The sequence below is a fragment of the Syngnathoides biaculeatus genome, chromosome 2 (genome assembly GCF_019802595.1).
Source record: "Syngnathoides biaculeatus isolate LvHL_M chromosome 2, ASM1980259v1, whole genome shotgun sequence".
In the NCBI taxonomy this organism is placed as follows: domain Eukaryota; kingdom Metazoa; phylum Chordata; class Actinopteri; order Syngnathiformes; family Syngnathidae; genus Syngnathoides; species Syngnathoides biaculeatus.
This window is the reverse complement of record NC_084641.1, coordinates 28,281,350-28,300,070: the sequence shown is the minus strand read 5'-3', so window position 1 is coordinate 28,300,070 and position 18,721 is coordinate 28,281,350. Positions and strand designations below refer to the sequence as shown.

Sequence of the window (18,721 nt, the reverse complement as noted above, 5' to 3'; positions counted from 1 at the left end):
TCCCATTCACATTACAAGTACCGTATTTTTCGGACTATAAGGCACACCGCATTATAAGGTGCACCTTCAATGAATGGCCTATTTTAAAACTGTTTTCATATATAAGGCACACCACATTATAAGCCGCATACAATAGATGCTACAGTAGAGACTGGGGTTATGTTATCCATCCATTAGATGGAGCTGCGCCAAAGGCTCCATATTGTTCCATATATAAGCCGCGCCGGATTATAAGGCGCACTGTCGGTTTTTGAGAAAATCAAAGGCTCTTAGGTGTGCCTTACAGTGCGGGAAATACGGCACGTCCAATTTAGAGTCTTCAGTTAACCTTCTTGTATTTGAGCTGTGGGAGTGCCCGGAGAGAATCCACGCAGGGGCGGGGGGGAACATGCAAACTCCATGCAGGTGAGGGCAAATTGGTTTCCCAAATGACAATAACCTGCAGCATCTGATTGAACATTTATGGGCAGCCTTGAAAAGGCATGTGCAAGCTACGTGGCCTACAAACATGGCTTGCCCCAGTTCTATCAGCAGGAATGGGCCAAATTTCAAATCAATATCAACTTTTGGCTTTGAAAAATTGCCCCAAAAAAATCTGACTCATTGTACTGGTGCAATGCAAATATAACAAATTTTGGTAATCCTAATTGACATAAAACAGGAAAAATGTAGTCTGATTTCATGTCAGAAAAAATCCGTTTTGGTATTGTGGAAGCAAACATTTGGTTTCAGCTGTGTGAGTTGTTCCCCGCTCTGCTGTTTCTCGTAACAAAGTTCCAACACATGATCAAATGGTGCATTTTAGGTTTCACTGTATTTTACTGCCACAAAAATATTCTACGAATGATGGCTGTCATTAACTGCGGCAATTAAATGAGACTGTCCAAGTAATGGTGGATGTCAAACTTTTGAAGCCAACATGTGCCAGCAACAGTGAAACTTCCTCCTCAAATATATTTTACAAATCACAATGTCATTAAACATTAATACAGGACATGTATGAGGGCAGCAGAACAGTGGCGTGGTGTGCCGTAGGCGTAACAGGAATTTAAAGTGAATGTGGGATTGCATCAAGGATCAGCTCTGAGCCCCTTCCTGTTTGCTGTGGTAACAGCTTGGCTGACAGATGAGGTTTGACTGGAATCCCCTTGGACCATGATGTTCGCAGATGATATTGTGATATGCAGTGAAAGCAGGGAGCAGGTGGAGGAACAATTGGAAAGATGGAGGCATGCAGTGGAAAAGGAGAGGAATGAAGGAAAACAATATATGTGCGTGAATGACAAGGAGAAGAGAGAGCGAGGGTGGACGACTTCAAATAGTCGGGGTCAACAATCCAGAGCAATGGTGAGTGTGATAAGGAAGTGAAGAAATGGGTCCATGGTGGATGGAACAGCTGGTGGAAGGTGTCTGGTGTTCTATGTGACAGAAGAGTCTCTGCTAGGATGAAGGGCAAAGTTTAAAAAACAGTGGTGAGGCCGGCCATGATGTACAGATGAGAGACGGTAGCACTGAAGAGACAACAGGAAGCAGAACTGGAGGTGGCAGAAATGAAGATGTTGAGGTTCTGGCTCGGAGTGAGCAGGTTGGATAGGATTAGAAATGAGCTCATTAGAGACACAGCCAAAGTTGGATGTTTTGGAGACGAGGTTCGAGAGAGCAGATTTCGATGGTTTGGACATGTCCAGAGGCGAGAGTGAGTAAGTTGGTAGAAGGATGACTAGGATGGAGCTGTCAAGGAAGAGAGAGCGAGAGCAAGACCAAAGAAAAGGTTGATGGATGTTGTGAGGGAGGACATGAGGACTGTGGGCGTTAGAGCGAAAGATGCACCACATAGGCTTACATGGAAAAATATGACACGCTGTGGTGACCCCTAACGGGGCAAGCCGAAAGGAAAAGAAGAAGAAGACAATGTCATTAAACAAAACCTCCACTTGCACCTCTCATTGTCATCTTCTCGCTTTTAACATGGACTGTGAGTGCGTGGATTCCATGCCCGAATGTGAATTTCACCCCCGTGTTTGAACAAAACTCTTATTCCCGTTTGTTTACTGAAACCACAACTAAACAGTCCCCGTGAGATTGCTTTAATCCTGTTGTTTCATACCCCAAGCTCCCTGAGCTTTGCGCAGTTCATATGTAGATCACATCATTTCTAAGTACAAAAACGAGGCCTTGAAACGGATAGCGGATTCGTGCCGCTAGGAGATTTTCCTCTTAAAAAGATAGTCTTTATTTTTTTCCTCATTGTCTTTTCTTTTCAGCGTGGCTAAACTGCCGTTGATCGATCCTTTCACTTAATCATGAATAAGTTATTCCTTGCTTGATCTCAGACATGTATGTACATGTAATAACGTTAAGATCACCTCATAGACCCTTTCACCCTCCTTATCCTCACTTAGACTCTCAGTGCAAGTGTTGAGCACGAGGCTATTCTCTCATTCCGATGATCGGGATAGCAAACGGGTGCGATAAGTGAATGACAGATAAAAGCTCTCTCTCCAAGCCTGTAGGCATCCGTGTAGAAAGGGGCCCCCGATTGGTGCTTTGTCTCTCTCATTCTCTTAGAGCTCAGCCAGTATTTCTGCCCCCGGATCAGTCCCACACAGCGCCATATTCATTGAATAATACAAGAAAAATGTTCACTCATGTGCTAGACAGTCACGTTGCTTCCATTTCTGCTCTCCTCGAAACATGGGCGATGCAGTCCGCCTCCTTTCGGATTTCTGCCGGCCAACCCATGTCGCCGACCATAAAATTTCCCGACAAAATATTGACCGAAATGCTTAATATTTCACACGGTGTCGTATTCGAGCAACAGAAATTGTTTCTTCTAAGTCAGTGCTGGGATCAGTTTTTATGACTTCTGTATATTTCTACTTTTCCAATTCACGAACAATAAGAGTAAAAAAAAAAAAAAAACATCAAGCAGATCTCTTCGGTGCCAGAGTTGTTCTTCTCCTACTTTGGGGTCAAATAATAGTCTGTAGCGAACACCCTCCAGAGGAATTGAATATTGATCGGCACTTCACTGCGTCTTAATTTGTGCGAAGCACTGGAGAGTCTCATTAGATGTAAACAAACAAAATAGCTTAGAAATCATTGTGATGGTTCTCTGTCCTTGAAATATTAAAGCGTTCCATTGGGATCTTACAGCATTGGTGTACAAACATCTTTGTTTTATTTGACAGTATTTCTTCGGAACCTACGAAAAAGCTTCAAGCTGTATTTTTACATCGTCCATTTTGGATGACACCGTGTTGTTGACATCTGTTTTCATGAAAGTCCTGCTTCCCTGCATGATCAAACTTTAGTGTCATTCCTAGCTGAGTTTTTTTTTTTTTTTAATGCAGAAATGGTTTTTCAATGTTTCCCTGACTATGCACAAAACAATGTTTTTTTTTTTTTAATTTTGTTTCCTTTTTTGCGGGCATAGTTGCTTTTTTTTTTTTTTTAAACTTTTGAGCAACTAGTAAAACACTTTGGAGAATATGTGAGAGTAATTTAAATGTTAACCAAATTAAGTAATTCTATATTAAGTATCTTCTTTATTTTCCTGAATTCTCTTATAAGGACTTTTTAAGCGACATGGTTTTCATCGTAGGCCTCACAGTTCTGAGATTTGGAGTTCAAACCTCAGCTCTGGCCTTCCTGTGTGGAGTTTCCATCCCCCGCCTCCTCCCTCATTCCAAAATCATGCGTTTCATGTTGATTTAAGTTTGAAATTGTCCACTGGTACAAATATGAGTGCGATTCCTCGGTTAACTGCATCTGCCTTATAAATGGCATGGTGACCAGACCAGGTCAGGGTGTACTCCTCCTCTCGCCCATGGATGAATGGATGATTTCATGCATTACTTACAAGAAAAAGAAAAATACAAAAACAGGGTCCCAAATTCCACAATTTTTCTACCTTTTTTCAGAATCTGTTCATTAGGTTTTGTGTAATTTTGCCAATTAGCAAACAAATGGCCATGAAACAAAAGTTCCTTGTCAGAAATTTCTTCTTTGTCTTCCTTAGCTTTAATGACTATGAACTGTGATGATAAACCGTGCCAATTTTGTAGGGTCATAATGGGCTATCCATCCATTTTCTTTGCCGCTTATCCTCACGAGGGTCGCGGGGACCGCTGGAGCCTATCCTGGATGTCAACGGGCAGGAGGCGGGGTACACTCTGAACTGGTTGCCAGCCAATCGCAGGGCACATGAAGACAGACAACAGTCACACTCACAATCACACCTAGGGGCAATTTAGAGTCTCCGATTAATGTTGCCTGTTTTTGGAATGTGGGAGGAAACCGAAGTGCCTGGAGAAGACCCACGCAGGCACGGGGAGAACACGCAGACTCCACATAGGCGGGGCCGGCATCGAATCCGGGTCCGCAGAACTGTGAGGCCAACGTTTTACCACCCGATCCACAATAATACTCATAATGGGCTATATTGCACATAATAATTAATGAAATTCCTTAAGCGATGTTTTGCCATCCACACTGAGTTTCCTTACTGAAGAATGACAGCCGCTTGCCCAAAACAAAACAAAAAAATGCTTGTAATGGCCTCGTCTAAGCATTCTTATGCTTTGAGCTGATGATTTTGATGATTCCACATTTATTGTCCCGCAATCCATACTGTAAAAGGACACACGCTGACATCTATGTCAGGATCACCAAAGGCACAAGTGATCGCGTGACATTTATGCATGCTGTTTTTTTTTTTTTTTTTTTTTTTAACATGGCTTGAATGACTGATGACCTGCAGCGTTATGTTTTTTTTTTTTTTTTTTTCATATATATAAAGAAATCGACTCAAGGTTATTGTAATTATTGAATGGAGCATAATGGGCTTGACGTGGTTTGGAACAATGTGCACTATTAGGCTGCTTGTGTATCCTGCGCCTTTTGTGTTCAACCTGTGATTGATTAAACTTGTATGAAGCTGACCAGCTTATTAATCGATCCAAGCAAAAGGCTAAGTCCTCTGCGGAGGATTTAAAGCTCAAGGACTTAAAAAAAAAAAACGTTTCCAAGGATTTCTTATACAGTATGCAGGTGCAATCAAACTGACTGTAAATCATATTCATCCACAGCAAAGTCTGTTTGACCTAGATTTGAGGTTTCTTACTCGGAGGAAAAAAACGGTCTGTTGTGCTTATAAAGCAAATACTTGTACAACAAAGTGGTCGTAGTTTCAAGCTGTAAACACAGACATATAAACAAGGCCGTGTAATCAGATGTTAATGCGGCGCGAAAATGGGTGACGTACTAAATGTGTAATTACAGGAACGACGAGAAGGGTTTTTTTTTGTGTTAGTCGAGGCTAAATATGAATTTAATATGAACATCACTCGTTGGTCCTTGTTGGCGTGAAAGACTTTTGTTCTTTAACTCAATTGTATTCGACAACTGAGGACACGCCTGTCAAATTAAACTTTGACTGTTAGTCAGATTTAAGAATAAGTAGTTAGAGCTAATATGATGAATGCTTTCAATGGGAATAGTTTGTAGGCGGCGCTGCAGGCTCCCTGAATTTCTTCACATTACTTCATATGTTGAATACATATTGTGAATTAAAAAATTGTCTTATTTATTCTTTGTTAATCATATAAATGTCTGCATTGCAAGTGGAAGAAATCCAGAAAATAAAAGCTGAAATACTGAATTTATTTTGGGTAAGAAATTCCAACATTATTTGAGAACAAACCAAGCAGGATTAAATAAAACTCCGAAACTCACTTGAATATCTAGGTGTTGTTATGGTGCTATAGAGGTCGTGGACCTACGTCATAAAATCAACTGACTTTTGTTTACGTCGCCGTATTGCCAGTCTAACAAAGCATCGTTCAATGCTAAGTCGCTTCGAGATGGCACGAAAATGTCTTTTAGCACGACGCCCAGAGTCACGTCCGATACCGTTAGACATGTAGAAGGTGAAAATAAACGAACGTATGCGGAAAAATTAATTAAACTCTGCATAGAGGACCCGTATTTAATGCCGAAATTGATGTTTTCGCCGATAAGAAATTGGACTGTTAATTCGCTTCCGCTTGTCTCGGGCAACTGGAAATGTACATGGATCTGGTGAGTAAGTCGCCGAGATTTACGCGGAAAAGTTTGAAAGCGTATAAAAGTCTGGACGCATACAAATACGTTGTTGCTGGATCTGTTCTCAATCAGGAATAAATCCCACATAATGACAGGTTGGCTGCTCGTGAAGTGTGTTCGACGACACGTTGACCTTTGCCGGAATCCATCGATCTTTTCAGCTAGTATTCAATACAAATACCAATATTTAAATAAATGACCCTTGGTTTTACACAAACTCGCCTTCATTAACTATGATTAAAAAATGACAGAGTCTCGGGTATTGTGAATATTCTCCTCTGGTTCAATGTCCCCCACAATATCGAACAGCTCTGTTTGACCTGCAATACGGCGCCGTGAAAATGGTGACGTCGCGTGCACGAGCTCTATAGTGGTTTGCATGTCTCCTTCGCAGTTCTGATGTTTGGGGTGTGAACCTCAATCCTCCTCATTGCGTGTGAAGTTTGCATTTTCTCGCTGTACTAGCGGAATTTTATTTTTTATTTTTTTCTTGGTACTTGGGCAGATTCCGAAAACATCCACATTAGTATATTGAAGGCTCAAAAATGACCCTTGAGACCCCGATCTTCCTGTTCTGGAGACCATTTGGCAACCCGGTGGCAACTTGAGGCTCTGCTGGTTGCCGTGAAATCAAACATGTTGGAGAACTTTTGGACACTCCTCTATACGTCCGATACAGATAAGAAGCTTAATGTTGCTTAATGGTACAAAACATTCATCAGTCGTCACCCAAATTTATATGATCATCTCTCATGTCAACATATTACATATATAAATCAACATCTCTCCTGACCGTTTGATCCATAACATTAGCTTTGTAGCATAACTTTTTAACAGCTGTCTACTATATCCCATAACAGTATATTGTATAGGTGTACCTAATGTAATGGCGAGTGCGTTTATTGATTTCTCTGTTCCCCTGTCGTCTGCCATCACACAGCTGTCCACCACGACAACATCCCGGGCAGCCTTCCTGCAGTGCCTCCGCTGGGCGATGATGTGTCCGTTCCAGGACCAGGCGGACTGGAAGGGGGAAGAGACGCAGCTGGTTCTGCAAGGGGGTTCCAAGCCGAACCCTTTAGGAGTCATGGTCTACAACTCGGCCATAAGTCAGAATGCTGCCCCAATCCCAACTGCCGGAACAATTCAGGTAACGCACTACTGTAAAGGAATTCCGGGAAATGTCCCTGAAAGCAACGCCGCTGTTTAGCCTCACCCATAGCATAGAACCGAGATGCAACAATTTCCTTAATTCCATAATTGTGCTTTTTGCAGCTGCAAAAGTGGCACACGCATGAATAGGGTGAAGGGAGTTATGATTTTTTTTTTTTTTTTTTTTTTTTTTATGCTGAGTAAATGCAGCCTTTAAAGCACAGGTGTCAAACTGAAGGCCCGGGGTCCAGCTCCAGCCTCCCAGAGCATTTTAAGTGGCACGCGAATTCAAATCACGTGACAACTTTGTTTCTTGCTAAAATGCCAACATCGCAAATTGTCTTCACGTTTAACAATATTAATATATTGGAAGTGTTGTTTGTTACCAATGGCCCTTTTAAAATAAGTTGGACTTTCCTTGACAAGCTTTCGAATTAAAAAGTAGTCGTCCATTAACTTCTTGTGTACAGTGGTACCTCTACTTACGAACGTCTCTCGTTACAAAAAAAAATTCAGGTTACAAAACGCAAAAATGAAAAACATTGTCTCTAGTTACGAAGAAAAATTCAGCATACGGAAGGAAAAAATAGGTGCTATCCCCAAATTCCACCAAACGTATACATCCTGTATCTTGATTTGTGTGACGCGATAGAGCTGATCTCCCATTGGCTATCCTCGTAGCATCTTCCTTGTATCCCATTGGCTAGGAGGGACGTCAATCTTTACCCGTGATGCTTTCTGTTTCCACTCGTCACTGAGCTAGCGCACTATGGAAAAGTATTTTTTTACGAGTTTTTCCTTTGTGTTTTTTGCAAGTTTGTTCATCTTTCTTCACCCTTAGCCCCAGGAAACTTAAGTGGAAGGAAGTTGTGCATGCGTGCGTCCATTTGTACGCATGTTTTCTCTCGCCAGTCAAACAATTGCCTCCTCCGTCCCACACGATGCCTTTTGTTTGTCACTCACCCTTGTCTTCTCATAGTCACTCAAGGCCAAAGGTAAATGAACATAATTTTTCATTATTCTTTACATTATGTATTTTGAATGCTTGTTTTTGGCAGGGGGCTGGGAACAGATTAGGCTAACCCTGTAAAAAGCGCTTCTACTTCTGAAAAATTCACGTTACAAAACGACTTCTGGAACGAATTAATTTAATAAGTACCGGTACCACTGTATATGTAAGATTATGAGACAATTATGCTTTCTTATGGGTTCAGTCATTAGAGCCCCCCGAGGGGAAACTGTTTAAAATTGAATCTCAAACATTCATTCATCATTTCACTTTTATCTGTCAGCGATGAACAAGCACACCTTTGTCCGCTATAATGTACTTGTATTATTTGTGACGAGTCTAGCAAAAAAATAAATAAATAAATAAATAAAAGAATTCCCAAACTTTCTAATGCATTACTTTTGTCTCCATAAATCACTTTACCTTACTGTTTTCCATTAGTTGAACGTTGAATGCTTGAACGTTGAACACGTTTGCTTCTTAGGATGTGATCAAATTTCGGCTGTCCCCCACTCTGGATCGAACGACATCCAGTCCCAAGACAACCCTGCGATCAAAGCCGGAGGATTCATCACGCCGTAGGAGATCGTCTTCGTCGCCCACTCCAAGTAAATCATCTCTCGTGGACGTGCCTGAAATTTTTGAAATTCTTTATTTCCCCCACCCATTGCTTACTGAATGTAATTAATTTTCCATGCAAAATTAAGTTGTGCAAGACATGTGTCGTAAGACTCAAGCCGGCATGTCCTGTTAACAGCATCCACTGTTCAGGGTTGATAATGGGCTACGCTCCATGACTGAGGCCGAAAGGAACCGCTGTCAAAGCGCAATCACTTGGGCTGATCTTGATGCTGCCTTTCGCCCTTGTGCATGAGGTCAACTGTGGCCTACAACACAGCAACTATCCAAACGTCTCACCTGACTGCAGCTTGAAATTTGGAATTCTGATTACTGCAATCAACCCATAGCCTCTTTGTTGAGCTAGTCATTGCTAAAATCTTACAGACTTGCATCATAACTCCGGTGTGGGCGGTTTTCCAAAGGGGCCAAGATCGTATGTTCAGAACCACGCTAACATGCTAACCTTGATTGTGTTTCATAGTAATTTTATGAATTCATATAAAGCGTGAATTGTATTGTGTGAATAATCTGTGATTCATGTGGGAAAAAGTATGTGGTCATCAGGAAATAAATATGTGAAGCAAAATTATAAGCGGTAATTCTAATTATACATCCACACATTGGGCTGTTGGTGTTAGAGAGGAAGATGCAGGAGATAAGCTTAGATGGAAAAAGATGACACGCTGTGGCGAGCCCTAACGGGACAAGCCGAAAGGAAAAGATCATCTACACACTGGGCTAACTGAAGTAATGCCACCTTCACGCATGGTTCCCGAGTTTCAGCGACCTTGGTGGTTCAGTATTGTCTCGTTCCAATAAATGACATTACATATGGAGGATGAATAGCGCGTCAAGTAATTGCCGTTCTTTTCTGGAGCACGTACAGTCATGTTAAATGCACATAAACATACGGTTCAATGTTGTTTATCATTTACAAGACAAACAAACCCGTACGATCTTTATTTATGTGCCAACATAAAGGAAGAACGACAAATCGTCAGCGTACCTGTTTAGCAAGATCATGCTTTTGTGACACACACGTCTTCGGCGTCTCCTCTCGCTCTGGGTCAGACTCGTTGATACTTCTGTACTTTCTCCCCCAGCCATATTGTCCCAGAATTCATGGTGGTTCATTTATTGTGGCAGAAAATAATCGTATTGATCCGCTCCGTCTTCATGGGGTCATGCAAAACTGCAGATTAGCAAAGTCCATAAATGTCATTTGGTTGAGGCTACTCAGCAGAGCAACAAACAACAAAATGAGTCTTTTGTTCATTCCAGACATCCTTGACTTTTGTTTAGTCATGAATAGATGAAATGTGTTTGTTTTTCTTGCAGACATCTCTTACCAACACTTCGAAGAAAGGTCTTCATTGATTGTCAGTTCTGATTTAGATCCATGTTAGTAATGCTGAGGAGCAACATTGAAGATGATGTAATTTTGTTTCTACATCAAAGTATTAGAAGGCTACATTTAAAATAAACACAACAACAAAAAATGGGTTGATGAAAATAAACTTGTACTCATAATAAAGATTATGATAATATTGACTACAAGAACGAAAAATCCATAATTACCAGACAAATAATATTTGTATATATCAGTCTATTTCAACCTGACTTTTTCAGCTGCTTTGTCACGTTACTATGTCCCTTTTTACAGTTTTCTGGTGTAAATGCAGAGTTAGAACTACACCATCTGGTTGTTTGTGCTAATTCAATTAAAATTGTAGGGAAGCCCAAATCCTTCAAAGGTCAATTTCCTGAATAGGCTCCACCTTCCACAACCTTAATGAGGACAAGTGGTTTGTACTTCCACCAGAAAGTATTCCCACCTTTCACGTTTTCCATATTTATATATAGATTATTCCGAAGCTGATGTGATGTCTTGTTTTGATTGATTGATGTATGGTTGAGAATCTCCATAACATATCCCATAATGTCAAAGTAAAGACATCTTCAGGCATTTGTGTGGATTTATAAACACTGTAAACATTCAAACATACAAGATTTGCAAGTATTCACACCCTTTCCTGTGATACTTAAGATCATGAGAATCTGATTTCCACTGAGCATCCTTGAGATGGTTCTCAGACAGGAGTCCCCTTGGTCCATGAGGTTTCTAGATGATATTGTGATATGCAGTGAAAGCAGGGATCAGGTGGAGAAACAACTAGAAAAGTGGAGGGATGCACTAGAAAGGAGAGGAATGAAGATTAGCCCAAGACAAGACATCAAATACTCGAGGTCTTCAATACAGAGCAATGGTGAGTGTGGTAAGGAAGTGAAGAAACGGGTCCAAGCGGGGGGGAGCAGTTGGCGGAAGGTGTCTGCTGTACTATGTGACAGAAGAGTCCTCGCCAGGATGCAGGGCAAAGTCTATAAAACAGTGGTGACGCTGGCCATGATGTACGGATTAGAGACCGTGGCTCTAAAGGAACAACAGGAAGCAGAACTGGAGGAGGCAGAAGTGAAGATCTTGAGGTTCTCACTCTGATTCAGAAGGTTGGATAGGATTAGAAATGAGCTCATTAGAGGGACAGCCAAAGTTGCTTGTTTTGGAGACAAGGTTCGAGAGAGCAGACTTCGATGGTTTGGACATATCCAGAGGCGACAGACTCAGAATATTGGTAGAAGGGTGCTCAGGATGGAGCCGCCTGGCAAAAGAGTGAGAGGAAGACCAAGGAGAAGGTTCATGGGTGTTGTGAGGGAAGAACTGAGCGAACTTGGGGTTAGAGAGGAGTATGCAGGAGATAGGCTAACATGGAAAAAGATGACACTCTGTGCCGACCCCTAACGGGACAAACCCAAAGGAAAAGAAGATGATCCTTCTGATGGTACTACCACTTGAATGTAGTGCACCTGTCGTAAATCCAGTTGACTGAACATTTTTTGGTTGGGCACACAAGTGTCTACATAATGTCTCATAGTTGGCAGTGCATATTACAGCAGAAACCAAAGCATGAAGTCGAATATGGCGAAGGATACAAATGAATTTCAGCAGTCCCGAAAATACTGTGGTCTCCGTGATTTGGGAATGGAACCCGTCTTGTATGTGGCCGTCCGGCCGAGCTGAGTAACCGGGGAAGAAGGACCTTGGATAGGAGAGGTGATCAAGAACCTTATATTCATTTGCAAGGATAAAATACATACATAAAACCATCTAGAAGGTCAATCATTGCTTAAGCACTCCACCAATCACCCGGTTATAGTAGATTGTTTTGATGGAAGCCACGTCACTAAAAGGGCGTAGCATGGCACATGGAAGCACATTTGTAAAAAAATCACCTTAAGAATAAAAATCAGATCTGCGGAAAGAAAACTCTTGGCTGTTAAAACCAAAATAGAACCTTTTGGTCTAAAATTGTGTCACATCTGGAGAGGAAGAGGCACTGCTCATCACCTGGCTAACACCATCCCTACTGTGAAGCATGGTAGTGACATCATCATGCTGTGGGGGTGGGGCTGTTTTTTTTTTTTTTTTTTTTTTGGCATCAGGAACTGGATGACTTCTACGCGTAGAGAGTAAGATGACAGCTGCCAAATATAGAGGAATTCTTTGGGAGAGCTTGCTCGAGAGTGCTCTGGAACTCAGACTAGCGCTTGGATTCACCTCTCAGAATGAATTGCCCAAAGCATACAGCCAAGTGAATGAAGTAGCTTCAGGAGCAGCCTGTAAAAGTCCTCCGGTGGCTTAGCCAGAGCCTGGACTTGAATCAATTCGAACATCTCTGGAAAGACTCAAAAATGGCTGCCCATCCACCCTGACTGACATTGAGAGGAGCTCCAGCTCTCACTGGAGCGATTCGCAGCCGAGTGTGAAGCGGCTGGCATGAGAATCAGCACCTCCAAATCCGAGACTATGGTCCTCAGTCGGAAAAGGGTGGCGTGCCTTACCCAGGTCGGGGATGAGATCCTTCCCCAAGTGGAGGCGTTCAAGTATCTTGGGGTTTGTTCAGTGAGTGAGGGAAGAATGGAGCGGGAGATCGACAGACTGATCGGTGCAGCGTCTCCAGTGATGCGGACTTTGTATCAGTCCGTTGTGGTAAAGAGGGAGCTAAATTGAAAGGCGAAACTCTCAATTTACCAGACAATCTACGTTCCTACCCTCACCTATGGGCACGAGCTGTGGGTCGTGACGAAAGAACAAGATCCCGGATACAAGCGGCCGAAATGAGTTTCCTCCGCAGGGTGTCTGGTCCGGGCTCTCCCTTAGAGAACGGGTGAGAAGCTCGGCCATCAGGGAGGGGCTCAGTGTCGAGTCGCTACTTCTGCACATTCAGAGGAGCCAGATGAGGTGGCTGGGGCACCTGATTCGGAGGCCTCCCTGGTGAGGTGTTCCGGGCATGTCCCGCCGGAAAGAGACTCCGAGGATGACCCAGGACACGCTGGACAGACTATGTCTCTCGGCTGGCTTGGGCGCGCCTCGGGATCCCACTGGAAGAGCTGGAAGAGGTGGCAGGGGAAAGGGAAGTCTGGGTATCCTACAGAAGCTGCTTACCCAGCGACCCGACCCGGAAAAGTGGTAGATAATGGATGGATGGATGACCTCAAAACAGGTGTACCAGCACCCAAAAAGATTCGAGGCTGTGGTTGCTGCCAAAGGTTCTTCAACAATATACTAACACAAAGGATGTGACTACTTATCTACCTCATAATGAAATCTTTACATTTTCAATACATTTGGACAACTGGCTAAAAGTGTTTTTACTTTGTCATTTTGCGATATTTGATATGTATATATTTTAATACGACTCAAATTTGCTTTAGAATAAGCCTGTATAACCTTACATTGGCCCGAATTTCGCTCATCAGTCCCAATGTCCTTTCTTTCTTTACAAATGAATTGCCATGTAGATATGATGATGTAGGTAAAAACACATTCCCCACCATCTTGAGAAATTATGAAACGTGAAAGAAGTGGAACCGATATGTCTGCGAGAGGTAACGCAAGAGCAAGTTTGTGACAGCGAGCCAGCATAGCTCTGTGTGCATGTTGTCTGAACAGATGGGAGCTAGAGTGAGACACCCCGGGCAGGCCAAGCAATTTCCAAAAAGATCAGTCGAGTTCCAGCACAGAGCGCGACAAAGAGTACGAGAAAGGACAAAGAGATGCGGGGACAACCTTTCGTTCCGGAATTACCATGGCAACTAATAAAATAGCTCAGGGAGAATCGTCGTCGGACTTTAAACTCGCTGTGACATCTCAATCCAACTCTTTTTTTTTTTTTTTTTTGTGGGGGGGGGTTGACACATTTGCTATTCTGTTTGAAATATCTTTGTGGATTCTTTCACTTTGTTTTGCGCTTCCTCCTATGGTGCAAAGATAGCAAAATGTTCATTTACAGCAATTTTTTTTTAATCATAGAAAAATATTGGATTAACTTTCATTTGTGCTGCTTTTATACAAGCCACAACTCGAGAGCAAATTTGTTGGGATGTAGCGTTTTGGCATCTACTTATTCTCGTTTCATTTTTGTTGTTTCAAGTCAATTCTACTTCCATTCTTTGTGCATCCAGACAGTGACTTTGTGACCTCTAACATCATATCTTTGAGTTTCTGAGGGAACATGATTTCTGCAATTTGTCCAATGCATTATTGTATCATTGGATCAAACTTGGGGCAGCCGGAGAAAAATTCCCTGTGGGTTTTTACACACTTGGCCAATCAAGCTGATTCTGATTTCTTGCCCGTGATGCAAGTTAAATGAGATTTAATTTTATATGGGGATTGCTAACATTCCTCAACATATTTTTGTGGAAATATTTTGCAGGTCAAAGTGACATCCAAGAAGTCTCATCTCCAGAATCGCCGCAGGGCCCCAAGGTAAGCCATGTTGAGGTCAATCCCATGTGACCTTTGTTTTTTCAGATATTTCATCAAAGCTTCTGGGCACTATTATTATTATTTTTTTTAATATAGTCGTTGACCTTCCAAAAGCGCAACCATTGTGGACGGAATGAGTGACGTCACACAAAAACAGCACGTCACATTTTGCATGCACGCAAACACGAGGCGCCACGTTTACAAAAGTAAATACAGGACAACCTCGGTTCTCGACAACAATCTCTTCCAGAAGGCGGGTCGAGAAGTGATTTGTTCAAAAACCGAATTGATATTTTCCATTACAATTAATTGAAAAAGAAATAATGAGTTCCAAGCCTAAAAAATTTGGGCTTTTTAAAGTCATTTTTGTAGCTTTTCCTGATAATAAACTGCATAGTACAAATGCATGTATTGTACTATACTTTATATAATGAAATAATTGAAGAATATTTATTTTTTGCTTAAAAAGTACGCTTTAGTAGTAGAGTAGGCTAGGCTGGGAATGCATTGCAGTAGCGACTCGGCCCCCAGCCATGTTAACATTTTTGTATTAACAAAAGTTTAGAATAACTTTAAACAACAATAATGACGAGACATTTTTATGTTTTTATTTTTACAAAAAGTAACATACAAAAACATTAACTCGTAACTCAAGTTCACGAAATCTTTGAAACAAAAAAAAAAATGCAGAAATGCTAACAGAGCAAGAGCATTATTAAAGTTCACAAGAAAAAAGCAATGCAAAACGATCAGATCTCGTGAGTGGGGGTGACTCGCCCCATGGAAGTTCTTTTCTTTCCCCAAAGAGCAGAACGGGCAGGAGGCGGGTTACACCCTCAACTGGTTGCCAGCCAATCACAGGGCACATGGAAACAGACAACAACTGCACTCAGAATCACACCTGGGGGCAATTTAGATTTGTTTTTGCGATGTGGGAGGAAACTGGAGTGCCCGTAAAAAAACCCACGCAGGCACGGGGAGAACATGCATGCATGCATGCATACATACAGGAAACGTTTGCTTGATGTTTTTGCTTGCCAAATTTATACTTGCTATCCAAATATGAAAGCACAATTGTCGGTTTGTTAATAGTTTAAGCAGACTCCTTTATTGTGGCTTAGATGAGGATCAGACTACATTTGATCAACACTTTGTTTAGAAATGTACGACATTCTTAAAGATTAATGTACTTTTTCCCTCAGACTATAAAGCCAGTATAATCTGGTAACATAACTGTAAAGCAGTTGCTATTTTTGAACAGCAGTTTGTCAGTGGTGTTTATTGCTGTCACCAAGCTGTCATTAAAAATACAATTTCGTATCAAACGACCTGTGGATATTTTCCAGAGCGGTTACGTTTGTTGTTGTGTTTTCTGCGTAAGCTTATTACTTTCAGATGAACATTTTTTGTAATTACTCCGACCACTTTGAACATTTCCGGAAGACTGTAGACTGAAGTATTGCAGGTGTCTGTAACAATGAATGCAGAACGTTCGCTTCCATTTTTCAGTCTCACCTAACAACGTGCCAGATGTTTTATGAGCTGACTAATGACTGAAGTGCATATATATCTCTGTTGTATAGCTCCTGCATTTTTATGAAAGACTGAGTAAATAAGGCTGCGAAGCCCAAGTCATTATTGCTGAGGCTGCGCTGAGTGCACACCATAAATCTATTTGACTATGTATTCATCTATCATTTTAATGGCGCGCCGAGTCTTTGCATGGAGAGATGAAACGGGAATCAATGTGTGAAGGCACGCCGTTGCTTTCGGAATCCCAAAATCTGTCTTGACTAGTCGTGCGGCAGTCGTCACAATTGTACACTTTTGTTTCCCCTCCCTCAACTTTCAAAAACGCAGCTTTAAAAACGAGCGTTTCAACCAACTACACCCGTTTCCCTTTCCTGTTCAACAAATTTCTCTTTCCTTGTCAACACGGCTGTCAAGCGCTGATTAATCAATGGCATCCTTTTCTGGGGTGGCAAGTGTAAACAAGCCTTTTCTCTCTGACTGTTGGCAGCCATTGTTTGATCTGACAACTTTCTCTCGCCTGCATACATTATTGATTTTTAGCCCTCTGTTTGCTGCTTCGCGGAATGCAAATTATGCTGTGGTATAAATAGCCGACGTTCGGGCGCACCATTGACTTTGTCCACGTCGAGGATGATATCTTCCTGCATCGGGATGTGGATTTGTTTCATGGCCATGCCCGTGTTCTCTTACCCAAGTGCTCTTTTAGTCTCCAGGCCAGGGTGAGGCCGTGTCGGACTTTGTCGCTGGCGGCCGCTGCTGCCTCAGTCAAAACTCGTTTTTCGCAGATGTCTTTTTACCGCTGCATAGTTGCGCTTCATTCTTGTCTCTGATTCCTTCACAAAAGTCTCGTTTTGATGCATTTCTATTTTGGAACTTGCAGCTTTTATTGCTTTGTATGGATGCGTCTGTCGCTGCTCTTCAAAGTCAAGACGCAAACATAATGCACGCATAATCATAACAGACGTATTGTGGCTATCTGTGGCTTTCTGGCCATCAATCCATCCATCCATCCATCCATCCATCCATCCATCCATCTTCCCAGTGGTTAATAGGGGTAATCATATTATGGTTGACCATCTTCAGATGATGTTTTAACCCAAGGTTTTCTGTGACTCTTAAAGGGCCACTGTCATGAAATGCATGATTTTTAGTATGTTATTAATGAAAAAAAAAAACGGCTGCCGACATGGACCCATGCATTTTTTCACCACAAAACATGATTTTGACGTATATAGCTTTTTGTAACTCCCGCCATGAAAATCCTCTCAAGGGATTTGTTTTCGAGAAGAAGCAGGAAGTGATGTACACGGCAAGACCGCCCTCAAGTGGGCTCGTTTGTTTCCATTAGTTTTACCTCCGGTAAGGTAGCTCATTGATCCTTCGTGTTCGCCAAAATGCCGGCTCGTTGCATCGCTGGACATCGCTTGAACACTCGGGAGCGTGGATTTACCCTTCATAAGTTTGGAAGAGACCCGGTTCGTCGTGAAAAATGGATTGCACCGGTGCAAAGGACGACAGCTTCGTGGGTTGTAAATGACAGGTAGGTGTGTATACAGCTACTAAAAAAAAAAAAAACAATAGTTCGGGAGCGGCGTAATCCATAAATCAGGGTTGCTAAATATGTCGACGTGCGCATCGGAAGGCTTCCATGCAGCAGCCGTTGAAGGACGTCGAGCCTGCCGCCGGCCTTGTCGGCTCGGTGGTTAGTCACCGCGGTCGCTCATGTCCGCTGCGGAAGTGGGCGTTTATCACCGCCGCAGAGGTGGATAGGGCGGGGAGGTGGTTTGGCGTGATCCACATGTCATCTAAATATGGCTCGAAAACAATAGGGTAATATTGCCCCGGAAACTTCACTTGTTGTGATATGTTCTCTTCTTCCAAAAGAGATTCCGCGTCTGAAGGGCCATGTCGTACAGTAGGGGCCACAGCGTGTTTTCAATGGTGAATGTCCGGGGTGACGTCACGGACAGTAAATGCGGCCAATATGGCGACCAGTTTGCAACTTTGGATGGATGACGCGCTCTCTCCGCGCAGAAAGTAAATAATCTTATATGTATTTTTCATTTCAATATCTATTTTAGAATGTTTATAGGGATGACCTTTGAGGCACATTTATTTTTTTCAAAATTTTAGGACTCTTGTCTCCACTTTTTTTTTTACTTTCCCCACCACAAAGAGTGGCCGTTCAACAAAGATGGATGAAACAACATTGTATGACGAATCTCCGATTTGTATTATCTTGGAAAAGGAAGCATTGTATCGCAGTGCGACCAGAACTGGCTCCCCTAAGATGCAGAGATAATTACCTCTTTTCATGGAACAACAAGAGAGCAAGGCCATGATTACTTTCCGGCTCAACAACTCTTTTTGTAGGATGATAAAAGTCGGAAGCCATTTTTGTTTCAGCGTTTGTTGAAAGCGTCGCAAGGACCGTTTAATTATTCCCCTGGGGAATTGTTCTTACTCCAGTTAAG

At 42.2% G+C, this 18,721-nt stretch overlaps 1 protein-coding gene across 6 annotated transcripts in view; it reads left to right on the top strand.

The window, feature by feature from the left end:
• Positions 1-18,721, top strand: part of nphp4 (nephronophthisis 4) — a 182,956-nt gene that overhangs the window by 79,893 nt on the left and 84,342 nt on the right. For all 6 annotated transcript variants that reach the window (XM_061845009.1, XM_061845041.1, XM_061845033.1 and 3 more), the window contains 3 exons: positions 7,046-7,255; positions 8,751-8,874; positions 14,662-14,714. In XM_061845009.1, coding sequence (XP_061700993.1) covers positions 7,046-7,255; positions 8,751-8,874; positions 14,662-14,714 — 387 coding nt within the window. The remainder of the gene's footprint in view (positions 1-7,045; positions 7,256-8,750; positions 8,875-14,661; positions 14,715-18,721) is intronic.